The 19,533-nt window shown below is 46.0% G+C and overlaps 1 protein-coding gene across 4 annotated transcripts in view; it reads left to right on the top strand.

The window, feature by feature from the left end:
- The window catches only part of LOC147892445 (transglycosylase), a 141,060-nt gene that overhangs the window by 29,160 nt on the left and 92,367 nt on the right, over positions 1-19,533 (top strand). For 3 of the 4 annotated variants that reach the window (XM_087387759.1, XM_087387757.1, XM_087387758.1), the window contains exons 5-6: positions 63-179; positions 1,404-1,526. In XM_087387759.1, the coding sequence (XP_087243885.1) occupies positions 63-179; positions 1,404-1,526 (240 nt within the window). The remainder of the gene's footprint in view (positions 1-62; positions 180-1,403; positions 1,527-19,533) is intronic. The other variant, XM_087387760.1, reaches the window with a different exon arrangement.

Consider the following 19,533-nt stretch of genomic DNA (forward strand, 5'->3'; position numbering starts at 1 on the left):
ACATCGCCACAAATATTCATCAATCAGTAACATTCACCACTGTAGCGTTTTCCAATGTGCAGGGACATGGGCTACACATTCTATACAGTTGATTGGTCATCTTCAATGCTATACAGACCTTTTGTTAGTGTATATTTCGGTGCGGCCTTTTTGAAATGGCTTTCAACATACGATGGAAAGTAAGTTGTGTATTTGATCACCCATTACTAGGCAATCATGTTCTGTTAACGTCTCACTGGCTTGGGAAGGATCCCGTCCTTGTCTGTCCTTTCTCTAATCATATGCTGAGCAGTACTTTTTTGTTTCGTGGATCTTCTTGTATGAAAGTGAGGAATCTGTCTGCTCTGAGTCCTTCTCTGGAGAGTGCTTTGTGGAGCCCTCTTCTAGCCTCCTGGAAAATTACAGGTTTGAACAGCTGAGACAGTGCATCTTCTACCAGAGCTCATCTGTTTTGAATCTCGAAATTTGTTGAACTGAGTCTGATCCTTTTATATCCTTTATGGTAGGTTACATGTAGATCATTAAGGTGGTTGTTTTGTGCTTGCATAATTGCATCAGACCTGTGTTTATAAGTAGCTCGCTTGATTCTGCTGCTGGTCATGTCAAGGGGCAGGTCTATAAGCCCCTCTTGGTCCATCCACCTGGGGACTGCCTCAGACTTCAGGGCTCTCTATTGTTGGCTTGCCACCTTGGAGGGCCCCTTGTATAGGGCCTTTAGGGTGATCCATGCGTTATCCATGGTGGGCTGTTCAGTCTGTGCTGGTTTGGGCCTTCTCCAGCTCGCTCCTCTGGGTCCCTTTCCAAAGGTTCCTTGGATGCTTGAATGTCTCTGTTCACTTCTCTTTCTACTGCTAGTTTGATCTTGATCAGTCATGGTTACTGATCTGCAAATGGGTTGGTGAGTGTTTAACCTTGGCCCAGGTGGAAGCTTTGTGGGTTAGATAGTATGATAGTCGAGATTAAACAATTGGGGACTGTGGGAACCCTGATCCACTGCACTCATCCAACCCTGGGTCCCCTTCTACCTCTGGTTAAAAAAGAGCCCCTGGCCCCACACTGTCGTGCATGGGGCGAGAAGTGCCTAGGCCTCAATGCATGCAAAGGATTCTCAGAGGCACCCCTGTCCTAGAGAACTGACCACACCCACTCGGGGGAACTGAGGCTCTTTGCAAACCACTGTATTGCAACCAATCATATTACTGAATCGTTCAGGATATGTGAGTGCGAGTCATTGTTATTCATGCTTCTTTTCTCAACTTTTTTTTTGATGGATTGAATTGCAAAGCTGATTTGTGGCCTTTTACTTTGAATAGTTGGAAACCATTGATCCTTTTGGACGTCGTGTCTATCCTTTTCTGTACAAATTATCCGACTCTGTGGCTGATGTGTTCATGTTTGCACAGACATAGGAGTGAAGAGTTTGTTGTTCGTGCTTACAATGGCGGGCCAAGAAAAGCTACAAGCAAGTCAACACAAATTTATTGGAATAAATATCTGAGTGCCAAGCAAAGCCTACCTGAAAAGAGGTACAATTTTTGTCTAGATTTAGAACAATCTTTATTTTCCCCCCCGCAGAAAAAGAGACTTCTTTTAAGTATGAAACAAACCCGATACATGAATATGTGGACTTAAGGTTGATATCAATACACCGTGTGAAGTATGAAAACCCCAAGAAGATGGATGAAAATGCCAATACAAACTGGAGGTGGACTCAGAGAAGAAGGGGCCGTATCTCCATCCTCTGAGGAAATTCCTCCTCTTTGCAGTTGCTAATCTGGAAAAGCCCTGAGTCCAGCCATCATGTATGCACAATATACATCCGAATGCAAGAAAAGTGTCTGACAAGGATGAACCTGTATGCTCTCTAAGGCTTCTGTCCAGATGTGCCAGGCAGTGGTACTGTAGTTAGCAAAAGTAGGTCGGATCTGATTAGCCAAGCACATCTACATCCTGTTCGTTTAAATAGCCTCATAAGATCCATTGTGGGCAGACTGTCCAACAAATTCAATATAAGCACGTCTGGCTCTTAGGTGTTGGACCTAGCACAGACTTTTCTGGAAAGATCAAAGGTAAACTGGCCATTATGATACATTGATACATCTCCATACATCATAATAGCTGATGCATGCAGGTCCCCACTTTTTAAAGTTTCTATGAGGTAGACAAGTCCTTGGCAGTGACCAGTCACAAGGAACTTTTATTAAAAGAGTCCCTAGGCTCATGACTTGGTGATACCACCACATGCCTAATCGAAATGTCCCATCTACATCCCCATGTATAGCCAATTCTTTAGAGCTAGAAATAATATTGAAACATTTCCCAAAAAAGAAAGAATAGGATTTCAAAAAATGTGGAGTGAAAACCTTGACAATTTGATGATTTGTGACATGGTCGTTGCGTTTTACCTACATGACATTGTATACATGCATCCTCTTGAGCTAGGAGTTGACTACCTTTCTTAGCACCTCAAACTGATTGCTTATGGTATGAAAGGAGATTCTCCCTTTTTTAATGGAGATCAAGGCCCTCTTAGGAGACATGGTAACACAGTTTGAGAGAAGAATGCGCCTGTAAAAGAAGGCTAGTTGCTAAAAACGATGGCTTGCAAAATAGGTCTCAGATTTGACAGAGTTTGCTTGAATCAAAAGAAATTGCAAACTTTATGGTTTATCCATGCCTCCTTCATCTTGGTAATAAGTTGCTCTGGTCTGGACTTGAAGGTCCTTAAGATCTTTCACGTCAATTGGTGGCATTTTGATGGTATGGTTTTGACTTGAAGGTATAACATGATGGTCACCCACACACTGATGCTCAATCCTTCATTGTTGCTGTGTCCTGGGCCTGGCCTATAGTAGTTGCAAATGGCCTTTGGTATGTTTTTAGGTGCAACTGGTTTGCTGTCCCTCAGACACTTTCGTGATGGCCCCCTATGCATTTGCTGCCTAAATCTGCCTCCCATAGCTGCTTTCAACTATCGATTTTCCAGGTTTTGGGTAGAAACTCCCAGCTGTTGTCCTCCGTTTGGTATACAAGGCTATTTACTTGATGAGTTTTAGTTTCCCAATCTTATCCAAGATGATTCTGATCTTTCTTTTCAAAATTGAGCTATGCTCTAAGATCCTAAGTATTCTTTTTATTAAGGTCTAACGCAAATATTGATGTTTGGAAGAAAATTTTATCGTTTTTACATCTCTAGAGGGATTGTTAGTTTGCATGACTTGAATATGAGAAGTTCAAATGCATGATCAGGGAACTAACATTGTAAGCCAATAAATATTAGAACACTCATTGAGGTGGCCAGATGCATGCTCAAGAATGCCCCAAACAGGTCTTGGAAAAGAATAGGCATAGCTGGATATATCATTATGCCCATAAACAGAACTTGGAGCTGGTGCCTAATACTGGTGACAGACTTTATGATTTGGAAGAGAAATAGGTGATTGATGCTCTTGGCCAACGTGTGGCCAATCATACTAATGCCATAGTTGTATGTTAGTGGTGCTCGAAGCAAGAAGGAAGCCATTGTGTGATGTCCACCTCGCCTTTCATGCAGTCGACTGTCCCAAATCCTTCTCCCATATACAATGAGCACTCCTCTCTCGACATTCCTCATCCCACGAGTTTTGGGGCATCTTCCCAGATGGAGGGTGGGTGTAGATCACGTCGTGCATGGGAATGATTCGGAGGTGGAGACATGTATCATTGATATCATAGTGTGAAGAGGCATGGCCAAGGTCCGCATCATTTAAATCCAATAGCTCTTGGAAGAGTTGGCTCTCATACACCATATCGAGGGGCTGTTGGTAGGGGATCAAGACCTACGTGAGGTGTGTAACAGTGGAAAGGGCAAATGACAAGAACTAGTGGTCTACCCCAAGTGAAGGAGGAGGAATTGTGAGATCATGCATGTGTGATAGGAAGGACAGAGACCCCATCAAGTGCAATCCACCGTACTTGTCCCCCCTCCATGTGGGAAACAAAGAAGGTCGCTAGATAACAGCCACTTCTAGACATCGTTATTTCTTATCAGACCATGTATTGGGGTGCATCATCTTAGTGCTTCACTATTCCAAGCTCTACAAGGTCCATGTCTGGTACTCCGATATGGCCTGATTTAAAGTCTATTAAGCCCACGTGTCTAGTCCCTATGCATGTGCTGAAGTCCCTAGAAGGAGCACCTCCCCATGTCAAGTCATCTAGTATCATCTCCTAGGGATGTGGCTCTCTATGGCGACGTCCTATGTGTAGGCTGATGTGTCCAGGAGGAATTAGCATACTGCAATAAATATCGGCCATGCCTCCATATTATTAAAGCTCACACCACACTCACATAGTTTGTCGGATACGCCAGTTAAGGCACAGTGAGTCCAAACCAATGAATGTCCCCTTCCAGATAGTGCCAAGTTGGATGTGGGCATTCAACTTTAGCATGTGGACATTCATGCTCGAGAATATTCTTAAAGCTTGAAAGTTTGGGGGCATTAGTGAAGAAGTGTGTGGGATAGAATAGGTGCATCATGACACAAAGGGAGAGAGCTCAAGTGAGGTAAAAATCCATATATTAGAATGAAGGAAGATCCTCCATTATATAGAGTGAGAGGAAGGTGTAGGCACCTCCCCTACATCAGTGGCAATCAGCCCCTACGTCAGTGGGACTGGCTAAATCAAGGGAACCTCCCATGTGGGGGCCTTTGTGCTTACATCATCACTTAAGTCTCAAACTAGACACCTCATAGCACTAGGTGTGCTTCTACTACACATACACACACTTTTTTTTTGGTAAAATACACATACACACACATACACACACACACACACACACACACACACACACACATACACACACACACACACTTTTTTTTTGGTAAAATCCAGTGCATTGTATTTATATTGTCATAACTTTACAAGAGGGAAAGTCTCCAAGATGGAGAGTATCCCACAGATGAGAAGCATAAAAAGAAAAGCTCAATGCAAGATGCATGTATATCACCCTCATGGCAGGCATCACATAAAGATTGCCGCAATGAGGCTCTAAAAGATTCATATGACTTTTGAAACTGGCGGCCCAAGTATGCCAAATTATGCTCTTCCCAGATTGTCCAAAGAGCCCAATATCTCACCCATGAGAAAAAGAGTGAGTATTGAGATAAAGGCCTCCTAAATCTGCCAAATAACCAAAAATGTTTCCCAAATATGTGACTCGGGAAACGGAGGCGAAGATTGATCTGAAATTTTCCCAAGGAGGTTCCGAGTAGACGGGCAATGCCAAAGCAAATGAGGGACAGTCTCTGAAGGAGCGTGACACCGTAAGCAGGTGGGTGGTGCAATGTGACGTTTGGCAAGTGTGATTCCCACTGACAATGTGCCGGTCATGCATCTCCAAAGAAAAAGTCTTTGTTTCAAAGGCATTTTACACCTCCATAATAGTCGGAGATTCTTCCGCTACCATGAAAGGGGCTGCCTGATATGCCACAGAGTATTAGCATATTGATGAATCCAAGGGGCAGGCTGAAGAAGCTTGTAGACTTTGATGGAGGTCAACACAGGCAGAGGAATAGGACGAGAGCATGTAGCAAAGGGGTACAATTGCCAATCCATAAGCCTGTCTGTGTTAGCCACAGGGGGAATAGGTAGAAAAGGATGCAAGAGATCAGCAATTTTCTTCCATATCAATCTGTGATGCATTCCCAATGCATAAGAGGCAGTGGCCTGAGGAAAAGATAAGACATGGCCATGATCATCTACCACATCATTTGTATCTAATTCCCAATTTCATGAGATTATATGCCCGAACCGGTTCCTGTAAAGCAAGTGGAATGTCAAAGATGGCACTCCAATGAATACTTTCTTTCCTCATTGAGTTTGTCCCCGAATGATTATCAGGAGCCCATTTGACTTTAGAAAGCACTTGTTTCTAGTCCAGTATCAGAGCAGTAGAGAAAGGGCATCCAAGAATCTTCCCTACAAATCTCCCAATGACAACCTCCCAATGATTAGTAGTCCAATGGCCATAAGCATTTCTCCTCATGTTGACACACATGGATGCTATCATACAAGTCCATGGCTGTTTTTGACGGAAAAAGGTATGGAGCATAGTCGCCTTCCTTGCAAGTACATGATATCTGATATTTAGAACATTAAGTCCTCCATGCATCCTAGGGGAGCACACCATTTCCATCTTCAGCAGTCTCAATGCTTTCACAGCAGTTTTTGTCTTCCATAACAGCTCCATAGCTTGAGACATAAAGGCTGAGATATCTCTAGAGGACCAATGTAGTAAAGGCAAAAAGAACTGAACATAAGACATTACAATAGACTGTACTATTCTGAGCCTGACATGAAGTGGCCAAGTAGAAAATTTCCAATATTCCAATTTATGTTGAAGTCTTTGGAAGATCCATTTTAGCTGCTACTTCCTGGTGATATGCCATCCTATAGGATATCCCAAATGCCTGACTACATCTTTGGAATGCACTATCTGACCAGGCCAGAGAATAGAATGCCAGTCACATTGTTTCAGGGGAAGCAATTTGGATTTGTCAAAGTTGACATGCAATCCCGCTGCTAATCCATACAATGATAATGTGGTCATAAGCATGCGGACTTCCCGAGGAGAGTTGTGTGGCATAAAGAAGGAATCATCAGCATATGCCTGTGCCAAAAAAGATGCAGCCCCAGGAATTTTAAGACCAGTCATCTGTCCTGTGCTTGTAAGATGATCAAGATACATTAAGAGGGGATGAGTCGCAATGGCATAGAAAAGAGCACTAAGGGGGCAGCCTTATTTGATTGATCTACCCAATATCCATGACCGAGATAGATGACTTCCGAGAATGCACTGGGAAGTAGAGCCAGAATAAAGCCAATAAATTGCATTTGCTATCTTGGGACCAAAGCCCAACTTTGTCATGGTTTGAGAGATAAAATCACATTGTACAGTGTCAAATGCCTTAGTGATATCTACCTGCAATACGAGCACATCTTGATTCGAGTACTTAGCATATTCAATTGCAGTCAATGCATTGGAGATATTGTCATGGATTTGTCTTCGCGGCACAAACCCATACTGATGAGGATGAAGGCCCACATTCAGTATCCCATGAAGCCTATACACAATCATTTTGGCAATGAGTTTGTAAACTACAGGCATCAAAGTTCACACACACACACACACACACACACACACACACACACACACACACACACGTGACTCCCCTAGATGCACACATGCACCTTAGAGCAAGCCCTTGATCACACTTATCCCAACATACCCCCCCTCAAGGGTTTGCCTCTTGCTATGTCAAGGATACATCTAGTCACATAGTTTCTCATGCCATCTCATGGTGGTCACACATGCCATCTCATGGTGGTCAAGGATAAATCTATGGCGAGGATCTCATGCTAGCAAAGGTGCAAAAGGGTCAAGGTTTACAAAAATGGGATTAGACCAAACACACATATCACATGGCCTATATCATATGGTGACCAGAGGTGATTTACAAAACACATGATATTCTTTTTGGAGTAGTACTCCAGGTAGAGAACCTCAAAATTTGACCAAGTAATGATAAACAAAAATTTCAAAGACAAAGTGCTCAAAAGGCAAAGTCCTTGTCTTCTACCACAAAGTTTGATGCTTTATTTGTTAATGGTGTTCTCTCTTCAACCGGATTTGTCATATTCTTCTTTTTCTCATTGCAAAACTTCTCTGAGTGATTGTTCTTGCCACAATAAGAGCAAGGGTTGATTTTATAACAATCCTTCTCAAGATGATTGTTTTTCCCATGATGCTTGCATGCCTTGTATCTGCTCTTTGAAAACTTTACTGCAAATGCGTCTGTGTATACTTTACCCATTCTTGAAGTGTTCTTTCTTTCCTCCTCTTGTAAAGCATTGATGATGCCCTCCAGTGTGGGTTGGGGAAGTAGTCACAACATAGTTAAAGTCTTGAGGCATACTCTTCAAGAGCACAGCCATAGCATCATCTTCAGTGACTGGAGAGTTAATTGAGGCTAATTGTGTCATAAGACTCCTCAAAGTATTAACATGAGTTGCAACATTGTCTCCCTCCATTTTAAGTTCAAAGAACTTAATTTTCAAATTCAATTTGGAAGTAAGAGAGCTAGCACCAAAATAATATGCCTAGCTTATGCCATGCCTCAAAAGAGGATTCCAAATCTGAAATGTGATGTACATAATCATCTCCCAAACCTAATGCAATTATTGCATAAGCTCTCTCTATCCTTTTTGCATCTGCAGGTGTAGAAGAAGAGTCAGTTGCCTTCCCTTTACCTTTGGTTGTGGTTGATTCACCTTCTTGAGAGGATTGAGTTCCTGCCTTGACTAAGTCCCACAAATTTTCTTTCATAAACATAAACTTTATCTCCATTTGCCAAGTGTGAAAGCCTTGGCCATTGAACTTGTCAATTTTATAGGTAGCCATGAGAGGGTCTTACCTTTATCAGGCAGTGTCTACTCTCTTACAAAATGACTAATCTTGTTGAACAAAGAAATCTCCTTCACCATACAAATGTAGATTGCTTAGTTGTTTAGCATATGCATACCCAGTTGGTTTCTCCCAAAGTTTCTTGGCCGGGGTCTTCTTTACCTTGAACTTTGTCCTTCTTGTAGTATTTTTTAAGTGCTTAGCGTTGGAAGAACATTGAGAGCTTGGCATCTTGACAAGAGATTAGTCCCAACTGAACTTCAATGTGAAATTGCATTCTCTGATCTGTACCTTAGCATGACTTCATTCCTCAAACATCATCTTAGCATTTACTCTAGCATCAAGTTTTCAAAAACTGTCAAAAATACTTTGCAGAGCACTAGCTCAACTTGGAGGGCAGAATTCACACAGCTGGAGAAGAGTTTGAAAGGGCTTTCTGTGCAAAAGTAAAGCTTGAGTACCAAGGTAAGTTCAGCACAGAGCTTAGGCGAAATCATGCGCCATTCTGTCTGGGAGAACTGCGCCTTCTTCGACTGTTCTTTGCTTGAATTATCCTCGCTCCAGCACGCATTGGCCCTCAGATTTCACCAGCAGCAAGCTCTAGGCATTGCCTAACTTTTGCTTGAAGGAATTTGGAAATGAGTGACCACAGAGGCGGAATTGCGCAATCAGTTAGCGCACTCTATTTGGATCAGCACGAGCAAGAGAGATCAAATTTGGAGGAATGCTCTGAGCTAGAGGTGCGGCCCAGGGGGTAGAGTCTTCATTTAAGATGGTTTGGCAAAAGGTGCAAGGAATGAAGAGAACAGAGCTTAGCCATTTTTGAAGAAGAAGGGAGAAAAAGCTTCAAAATGGAGGTGATGGAGAAGATGTCCCATGTGGGCCTTTGTGCTTACATCATCACTTAGGTCACAGACTAGACAGCTCATAGCACTAGGTGTGCTTCTACTACACACACACACACACACACACACGTGACTCCTCTTCTTCTTAACGGTCTTGCAGACTCACAGGATAATTTTGTCATCATGCTCTCTTACTAAGAGTATCCTCCCACTTTAAACTCAACTACATGGTTACCTCATCATTAAGGAAACAAAAAGGCAAAGGCAAGCTCAGGTAAGGAGTATATTACATCATTCCAATATATCGTTTAGTAGTGGAGGAAATCATGGACGTTGATGTCTAGATTCCACATTTGCAATCTCACCCCAATCGGGATAATGCTGCCTTTATTGCTAAAAATAGGAGACAAAACAAAAAGCCTCTACTTAGCTCTGAAGAACTTTAATTCTTAGTGTCAACGTGATAATAAAGATCATCTAATCAAAATGACACGAAGAAGATGGTGGGAAGTGTGGACACTTTTCTTCCGAGGGTCGGAAGAACATGACAAATATGGCTAAACGCAGGTCTAACCATATGGTAATGACACCACTAATTTGGACGAGTAATTTTGAGAAAGCCTTTAGCTATCTTAAACCTAATAAGTTTGGCCAAGTTGATGAGTCATTGATTATTGGCTCATAAACTTGGCCAAAAAAGTTTTGAAAGAAAAGTTCAAGGAAGAAAGATATCCTTGAACTGATACATTTTTGACCTATTTGGTCCTTTGAATGTGAAACTAGGAGGTAGGGTTTATGTCCTTACATTCATAGACAAATATTATCGGAAGACGTGGGTATACGTCTTGAAGGAAGCTCTAAGACCCTTAAGTATACTTAGGAATTTGTTGCCATGGCTGAAAATCAGATTGGCAAGCAAGTTAAGGCTCTAAATTTGGTTTAAGTGTGAGAATTAAAGTCAATACAATTAATTGAATTCTGTAAAGAGATGCAACAAATTGGTGTTGTTGAGTGCATGAATCCTACTCCAGGTGAGAAAACTAGGAGTAAGCTGAGAACCCGTGATGTTCCAAAGTACTTGTGGGATGAAGCAGTAGATACAACTATGCAAAGTCTAAAGTACATCACCTAAGGATATTTGGCTGCTTGGATTACGCTCATATCCTTGATGTCAACAAAAGAAAATTGAAAAATAAATGAGTTAAAGGTATATTGGTTGGCTATAGTGATAATTAGAAGGCCTACAAACTTTTTAATCCTCAAGCATGCAATATCATAGCTAGCAAGGATGTAACTTTGATGAGGAGGAGCCGTTATAGGCATATTGGTTGGCTATGCTGTCCCCATATCCTTCTCTGGTGTGTGCATAGGCTCTACATCGTAGGAGCTCTATCTCCCTTGTGGGGTAGAGTTTGTAGGTTCTTTCCTCTCTAGGAAACCATGGTCTTGCCCATCTACCCCTCTCTACTTTGAAATCATGTGAGCTAGTTCTGATTTTGCAGATGAGATGTCTTTTGAGTGTTGATATGTCTTCCCCAAGGTCTTTCTGCATTCCATGGCTGTCCATTGAGTTAATTCCTGTTTATAAAACTGCATTTTGGCCCTTGGGTTTTGCCAGAGTTCTGCATCGCCGGTCTCATAGTAAAGATAGTTCCAGAGAAGACAACCCCTAGGTATATATATGACGAAACAATCTCAGCTGGTGACCCGTTGAAGGTGAACTGCTCTCGGTGCATAGTGGCTTGGGATGTGTTGAAGATCATGACCTTGGTTTTACCAAGGTTGACCTTCAAATCATGGGAATCACAAAAGGCGTGTAGTGCATCTAAGTGTCTCTGGAGGCCCTTTGTTGAGGGGAAGATAAGAGTGCCACGTCATCCACGTATAACAAGATCTAGATCAGAGTGCCAATGAGAGAGCACCCCTACCCCCCAATGCCTGCATTACCTCGTGTTCTCATCTGTCCATCCAGACCCTATCTGAACTCTGCGTGAGTCCCGCTCGTAAAGTGCCATGACAGCCCAAACGATCTCTTGGTCATAACCCAAGTCTTGCAGGCGCTTGATGAGGGGGCTCTCGACACCGTATCAAAGGCTTTGCAGAAGTCCACAAAGCAGCAATAAACCCTTTGTTTCCGTACCCTCGCCTCCTCGATGATACACCTAAGTGTGAGGATGTGATCCATGGTCCCATGATCACATTGGAATCCAGCCTGTCCATCTTCGGAGAGAGAGAGAGAGAGAGAGAGAGAGAGAGAGATGTATTAACATCCGCGGAAGGCCTCGCGGGCATATGGGACAAGGTACAAAGTACACCAAAAGGATGATCTCATACAAGCCTCAGTGGGCTGGAGCAAAGGGCGCACTAAGGCCCTTGCTGAGTGCCAAGACTACTAAATTGATATACTGAAAAATTGAAAAATTGATAAGCTGATAAACTAATAACTCTACAAAGCTCAATAGCTCGAGCAAAATCAGATATAACCCGGAGACTAGCAATTATCTGAGAGCTGTAGCATGCTGAGATCTGAGACTCAGGCTCATAAGCTGAAGCCTGGCACTGTGGTGGCTTGTCTGTGAGCGGCGAAAATGTCTTGGACCTGCGTTTGTCGGGTTGTGGGCGGAGGGGGATGTGGTCTCCTTGATGTTTGAACCCCCTGGGGTATGTTCAGGGTAACCTCTCGCCTTGTGCGGTCTCCCCTGAGGAAAGCTGTGATAGGATGGACCTGAATAGAGTGTGCTTTGGTCACTCTTCGTGCTGCAGGTGGTCTCTGAATCGCTCTCTCAGTAATCTAGGCTGCCCACATGTCAGCTATCTCCTCCACCTCCATCCCGATGTGCCCTGGAGCTGACTCAAATGTATAGAAGTCTGTGATGTGACGCTGTGATCTGTCAGCCTCTGTGTCCTATGGCTTGATCACCTCCTGTTGCTCTCTAATCTGTTGTAGTAGGGTTTCCTGTGTCTGTGCATCTCAATCATATATAGCCCAATGCAGAGCTGATCCTGGAAGTGGATCAATCGTGAGAGTGGACCGAAGCCACTCCCCTTGTGGTAGAGGCAATGGTATCGTCCCTTGATCTCATAATAGGCTGGGTAGACACATAGGAAATGCTCCTCTGTCTTAGTCACTCCTAGTGTGCAAAGCATACATATCCGTTGCTCTCTGGGTATGCCTGCTGCTTTCCCATTCTTGATCCTCAATTGATGAGATGAAACATGCATTTGTCCAATGACAATCCTCAATGCATGCAAGACTTCTCTGCAAGTGTCTAGTCCTTAGCCTATGACTTGGAGGGATGGTACCCATGGATGTGTGCAAAGACTGTGGTGTAGCTCCGAACACCATATCCTTTTGAAGCTGTAACAACTCATCTTTTTGAGAAAATGCATGTTCTCATGGCTAGTGGAAGTGGACGAGGATTGGTTGAATAGGTAGCCCTTTGCCAATTGAAGGTTGAAGGCCGATTCAAAGGAATTGAAGTTCCGTCTTCCATCACTTGAGAAAGGAGGAAAGGAAGGAGGGAGGGGCTGAAAGAAAGAAAGAAAGAAAGAAATTTTATTACAGTCTTCGGAAGACCGATGGGTCTATGAGATTGAAAGAAAGCCTAATACAAATCACGGTAAGGGTGGAGCTATTGAAACGAGCATCATCACCCGTGCTGAACCCTAAGTCTGATCATACATAATCAAATACATCTAGATGTAACAATGAAAAGAAAAGGACTGGAGCGGAGTGAAATCCTCCGTATGTCATGTCGCCCTGGCTAGTGCATAGTCGGTGATGGGCAGCTGGCGCCTGTCAAGGGGTGCCGTGCGTCTCGGTCTCCTGTCGACACAAGACCAGAGCCTCTGTGACTCCCGTGGGACGTATCCCAGGTTTAAACAATGACGGGAGGTTCCCCAGAGTGATCTGTATGTCCCCTCGATGTCTCGTGTGTCGTGCTGCGGTCGTCGGGTTGGGGTCTCTGTCATGTCTGCGGCTAGAGACTGGACGATCAATGTCACTTGATGGAAAGAACTCTGTGATTCTGCTCTGGGAGGTGTCTGATGATGTGGCCAAGCCCCATTGCCCGAGTAAGTACTCTCTGTGTCGGACTCCCTCGTGAATGACGGACGCGAGGCATCTCTGATCTGGGTAGGCGAGGAATCTGGAAAGGAGCCTGGAGCCGTCTCTAAAGCGGCAGTGGTAGCGACCTCGGATCTCGTAGTACACTGGGTACCTAAAAATAAAATGCTCCTCTGACTCAACCTCCTGACAGTCGCACAATATGCATAAGCGATGCTTCCTAGGAATCCCCTCTGCTCTGCCGCTCTCTGTGCGAAGGCGGTGTGATGATACCCGAAATTGTCCGATGGAGATCTGTAGTGAGTGAGGCATATGAAGCTTAGTGTACCTCGGTGGTGTGATGAATCCCTTCTCCGAAATACGAAGATAGTAATCTCTGTAGAAACTCAGCTTCACTGGAAGCTCCCTCGGCTCCAACCAGGTCCTAAAGGTGTGTAGCTGTAGGAGATCCTCTCGAATGACGTGGTTGGTGTATGGCCCAATCGGGATGGTGGGTGGGAGTATCGGAGGGGCATCTAAATTGTACTGAAAAGGAGGTATCCTATCGATGTGGAACCCTAGTCTCACAAACCATCTGTGAGTCCGTGCATACGAGCATCGCTCGTCTCTCTCTGCTGCCAACCTCATGGAGGAATCGAGAGCCAACCATGGCAACCTTTGTCTCCCTGATGTGCAGTCCCGGTGTAGATATGTGATGGTCTGAAAGGCTGCGTCTAGCTGGAGTGGACACCAAACTCGGCCTGAATGATGTGATGTAGTATAGACGGTTTCCCCCGGATCATCCGTGAGAGCATGAGGATTTGCAGGGGCTCCACCCGTGTCCACTCTATCTCTGACATGTCAGGCCCCCAACAAGGGCTGGCCGCTGCCATACATACCAGTTGGTCGGACCAAGGAGTCGAAGAGAAGAGCCTTGTTCCGAGGGTTCTGGAAGTGGGAGTGAAAGCATTGTCTCTCTAGCCGAGCCAGTGAGGCGTATCCCTTGCTCAGTGTGGCATGCATCGTTGGTCTCATTGTGAAAATCGGGCCGGAGAAGATGACCCCCAAGTAAGTGTATGAGGATACGATCTCAACTGGTGACCCACCAAAAGTAAAAGTAACCTGCTTCCATTGCATGTTTGCTCGAGAGGTGTCAAAGATCATGACCTTGGTCTTGCCAAGGTTGACCTCCAAATCATGGGATAAACAAAAAGCCTACAGTGCGTCCAGGTGTCGCTGGAGCCCCTCGGGTGTGGACGACAAGAGTGCCACGTCATCTGCATAAAGAAGAATCCTGATGATGATCCCAGCAAGTGAGCATCCGGTCCCTCCGAACGCCCCCATGAAAGTTTCAAGCTCATCGATGTAGAGGCCAAACAGGGTCGGTGATAAGGGACAACCCTGTTTGACCCCTATGGTACTCAGGATCTCATTTGTCCAACTTGCGCCTGTTTGAACTCGGCCTGAGACTCTCTCATACAGTGCCATGACTGCCCAGATGATCTCTTGATCAAATCCCAGTGTCTGTAGGCGTGTGATGAGACGAGCTCGAGGTACTATGTAAAAGGCTTTGCGGAAATCCACAAAGCAATAATATACCCTCTCTTTCCGTGATCTGGCCTCCTCAATGACACTTCTGAGTGTGAGTATGTGATCCATAGTCCCATGGTCTCCCCTGAAACCGGCATGACCCTCTGCTCTGAGCTCCTCTCATCTCTGCGAATAGGTCTCTGCGAATAGGCTGACCGATGCATCCAATACAGCTGCATAGATCTTGGACATCACATGTCCAATCATGATAGTCCTGTAGTTACGCGGGTCCATGGGATCCCTTGCCTTGTGGATGGGGGTGATGGTGTTGAGTGTCCAGGTGCGGGGGAAGCCAAGGCAAACAACGTCATTCAATAGCTTTGCTAGGATCGGGGCTAACGTGTCGATCCCATATGCGATAAACTCAGTGCATAGCCCCTCATGATTCTTAGCTCGGCCATTGTGCAGTTTCAATGTCGCGTCCTTGACTCCCCCTCTGGTGAACAACGTGCAAGTGGTGGGGCGAGGTGTGTGTATGAGATCTGGAGTGGACTGGTGTGGGACATCATAAAGATGGTGTGCATACGTGTGCCAGACTCTCGTGTCGGTGAGGGGTGATGGGGACCTATGCTCAAGGAATCTGCACAGAAAATCCTTAGAGTTGCTGCTGTACAAGATGTGCAGCAGCTCCTCCTCATTTCGACGAAGAAATGCCTACTTCTTTCGACGTACGAGACGTCGGTACTTACGTACTGTTTGTGGTGTGTTCGGGAGGTGACATCTGGTTTCAAGTCGGAGCTGTTGGCAATAAGCCTTGCACTCCGCATCGTACCAATTGTTGCAGGATACATAACCAAGAGGTGGTGGTCTAGTGGACCGTGTGGTGTGGGGAAAGATTTGGAGGGCAGCCTTGTGGAGTGTGCGACTAATCAGGGCAGCACGGTCCTCTATGAGTGGTATGTGATCAATTTAGATTAGGACTCTGTTTAGGCGTCCAGAGTAGGCCGGTGAGAGGCTGTGATCAAAGTGTATGTCGTGGTAGGTGTTGTGCTTCCTATGTGGTGTGTGTGGTGTGGCTAAGCGTGGGGTGGCGATAGTGAAGAATAGGTATGTGTGATCAGCTCCTGGAGGAAGTGGCGCTACAGTGAAGTCGGTGATACATGAAGTGAAGGTAGGGGATCCCATGATGTAATCTACTACACTAGTGCCCCCCCCGTGTGGGAAGCAAGTAAAACCACCTAAGGAGGGCCATAGGTCAAGCTCATTGTAGATGATGAGATCATGCATCCTGCCCAGATCAAGGAGCGCATGTCCATATGGTGTAACAAGCCCGTGTCGGTCCGATGAGGTCTTGGTCATACCTGCTTCGTCTAGGTCCATGTCTGGTAGCATGATAGAGTCCTCTCGGAAGTCCAGGAGTGGTTCCTGGTGCGTGCTCGTCCTGGCGTTGAAGTCCCCAACGAGGAGAACTTCCCCGCGGGTTGAAAGGTCTGGGATATCCTGATGTAAGGGTGCATATGGCGATGTCTCACCCTCCTCTTGTGCCACTCTGGCGAAGTGGGATGTGTCTGGCGGGAAGTAGCATATTGCTATGAAAAGGTCACGGGTGTCTGTGCGTCGGATCCGGATCCACATGAATCGGGAGTGTGCATCCTTCCTCTCAATGGAGATGGCTCTAACGAGGGAAGACCTATACAATACTGCGATCCCGCCTGATCCTCGGACTCCTCTTGTATCCCTTGTCTCATCCCTGAAGGCTGACTCCCATGTGTAGCCACTAGCTATCGGTAGTGGATGCTCTGGGCTCTGGTGTGTCTCCGTGTAAAAGACAATGTCTCGTCTTGTATAAGACTCCAAATGGTGCAGTCTAGGGTCTCGGAAACCTAAGTCTCATAGGCCCCGTCCCCCTAGGAGGTACGGCGGGTGGGAGCCCGACGGGTATCGGTCAACAACCTACCATCTCGGACCACGGCCCATTTTTCCTCCTTGCAGGCAACATCCCGCTGCTGCAGAAGAACTCGTCGCTCCTCAATCTGTAGTGGTGTCAAATCCTCGTCCATGGATAGGGTGGGATGCTCTCGTAGAGCGGCTCGGCGTCGGAGTGTCGCTAGTCGAGCATGTGAATCTCTGAAGCGAATGACTAGGGGCTGCTCTCGGTTGGGATCTCTCCCAACACGCCATGCTCCCTCTATGCCATGGTCGGGGACTCCCATGGTGGTGGCCACAAAGGTGATCGCCTCCTCCATGGGCGTCGTAGTGGTGCTGGTGCTATCTCGCGTGATCCCTCGTATCCGGATGTTGAGGGCCTTCGAAGCCCTCTGCTGCTGCTCCAGTATGGTGGCTGAAACGATTGCCTTTGCGGGCTCCCGTTTCGCCATGTCCACCCATCTAGTTGTCTTTGCTATAGCCGACTGTATCGTGGCTATCTGTGCCTCCATCTTTGTGACTGGGGTTCCTCTAGGTGCTGCTCTGAGGGTCTCGAGCTCCTCTCGAAGCTGCGTGATGTCGTGTCTGAGTCCCTAGATAAGGGTGCCCTGCTCGTGTATAATGCGGGCTTGCTCCTGGGTGTAATGTGTCAGCTCTGCTTGACGGGCCCGGATGCTGTGTATCTCAGCCAATAGGGAGTCCCAAGCATCTGGCGGGGGCCTAAGATGTCCTAGTCCAGGTGGGAACTGGATCTCGAGAGGGGTTGGAATGAGGGTGGGCTGCTGAGGTTGTACTGAGGGTGGGGACAACATGATTTGGGTGGGGGAGTGATATGTAGGAGTAGCGAGGCCGGACGAGGTGATGAAGGGTGGCTGACTGAGAGGTAGAGGTGGTACGAGGGGAAAATACTGTGGAGCTGTGGCTAGTGGGGCCAGTGGTGAGGCTACTGGAGAGGAGACCTGTGATGATGATGTAAGAGAGGGGGAGGAGAGAGGTGGCGTAGATGATGAGGAGAATGATAGTGGTGAAATAGTGGTGGTAACCATAGAGGTCGAGGATGTGGTGAGCGGCATGGGCTTTGGGTGGGCCCCTTTCTTCTGGGCCGCGGTGCTGTTTACTATCAAATCGCTCCGGTTGCTGCATTTGTTGAAGTCCTCTAGACTTAGTTGCTTTTGTGTTTTCGCCTTGTCACCGTTCCCCTTCCCCATCTCCACGTGTATGCAGATTTGGATCGAAGGGTCTCCCACCTAGTCTCTTGTCCTCATCCCCCTGTTCCCTTCATTATGGGGGAAACAGTAGTGGGAAAAGAAGGGATTGCAGGAGGTTGAAGCTGCTTTTTTTTTTTTAAATTATTTTTTAAAAAAAGTCGAAGCTGAGAGGGGTAAAAAAAAAAAAAAGGGGTCCGAGCTGAGAGCGGGGAGTTTTTTTTTTTTGGCCCAAAAAAAATAAAACGGGGTGGGGGGTGGGGGGTAGGTCGTGGAGGGGTAGAGCGGGGGTAGTGGGGTTAGCGGAGGGGGTAGCGGGGGGGTAGAGAGGGGTAGCGGGGGGGTAGAGAGGGGTACCGGAGGGGGTAGCGAGGGGTAGCGGATGGGGTTAGCGAGGGGGTAGCAGAGGTAGCGGGGGGTAGCGGAGGGGGTTAGTGAAGGGTAGCGGAGGGAGTAGCGGAGTTAGCGGGGGGGGGTAGCAGAGGTAGCGAGAGGGGCAGTAGAGGTAGCAGGAGGGGGTAGCGGGAGGGGTAGCGAAGTCTATTTCTTGAAAAAAAAAAAAGCGTGTACTAGGTGTCTAGGGGGTCTTTTTTTTTTTTGCAAAAAGAGACTTCTATTAAGTATTAAAGAAAATACGGGATACACCATGCAATGCATGAAAAGCTCAAGAGCCAAAAAGAAAGGATTGGGGCTGATAGTGCCATCTCAATCCGGTAGAATCCTTTGAGAAAAAGGGAGAACCCCTCCAAAGTCGAAGAAATACAGTCCTCCTAGAAGAGGCTGCCCGTGAAGGGCCCTTCATGCTAGCCCATATGGCTATCAAAGTGTGAACCATGTCAGTCCAAATACCCGTGAACACCCGTGATGGGTGTATCTGGGTGCCATCTAAGGCCTCTGTACATCTGGCTCTCCAAGGGTAGAAGAGTTAGCGGGAGGGGTAGCAGAGTTAGCAGAGGGGGTTAGCGAGGGATAGCGGGGGGGAGAGGGCAAAGAGGCCAAAAGGGAGGGGCTAAGAGGAGAGAGAGGAGGGAAGATATGATATGATATGCTTGTATTAAAGTCCGCATCAGACCCTTTAGGATCTTTGGGATTGGCGATCACTATCAACTAATAGTGATCCCTTACATACAGTGAGAAAAACCATTACAAACTGGTTATGTGGTGAGTACTTGTTGGGCTAGCTTGTGTGCTAGCCCCAGGAGCTGCATTGTCATGTGTGGGTTTCGCCGTAGTTTTTGCAGTGTTTTCTATGTTACTAGCTCTCTGATTTCAATGCACCTTATGGTATATCAAAACAAAGGGGCAAAGGGGAGAAAGAAAGAAAGTTTATTAAAAGTCTTCGAAAGACCAAAGAGTCTACGAGTTTGAAATAACGTGATACATCGAGCTGAAGGCATCAACACCAATGGAAAATACAAAACAAGCCATAGTCTTAATGGTACTGATACATAAAGAAAAATCTCTAAAATCATGGAGAAGATGGGGGCTTGCGACACTGTGATGGTAATGTGGAAACTGGCAGAGAAGTCAAGCCTA

The sequence above is a fragment of the Dipteris shenzhenensis genome, chromosome 16, assembly GCF_047967505.1.
Source record: "Dipteris shenzhenensis isolate YYH24624 ecotype China chromosome 16, Dip_SZ_1.0, whole genome shotgun sequence".
Classification (NCBI taxonomy): domain Eukaryota; kingdom Viridiplantae; phylum Streptophyta; class Polypodiopsida; order Gleicheniales; family Dipteridaceae; genus Dipteris; species Dipteris shenzhenensis.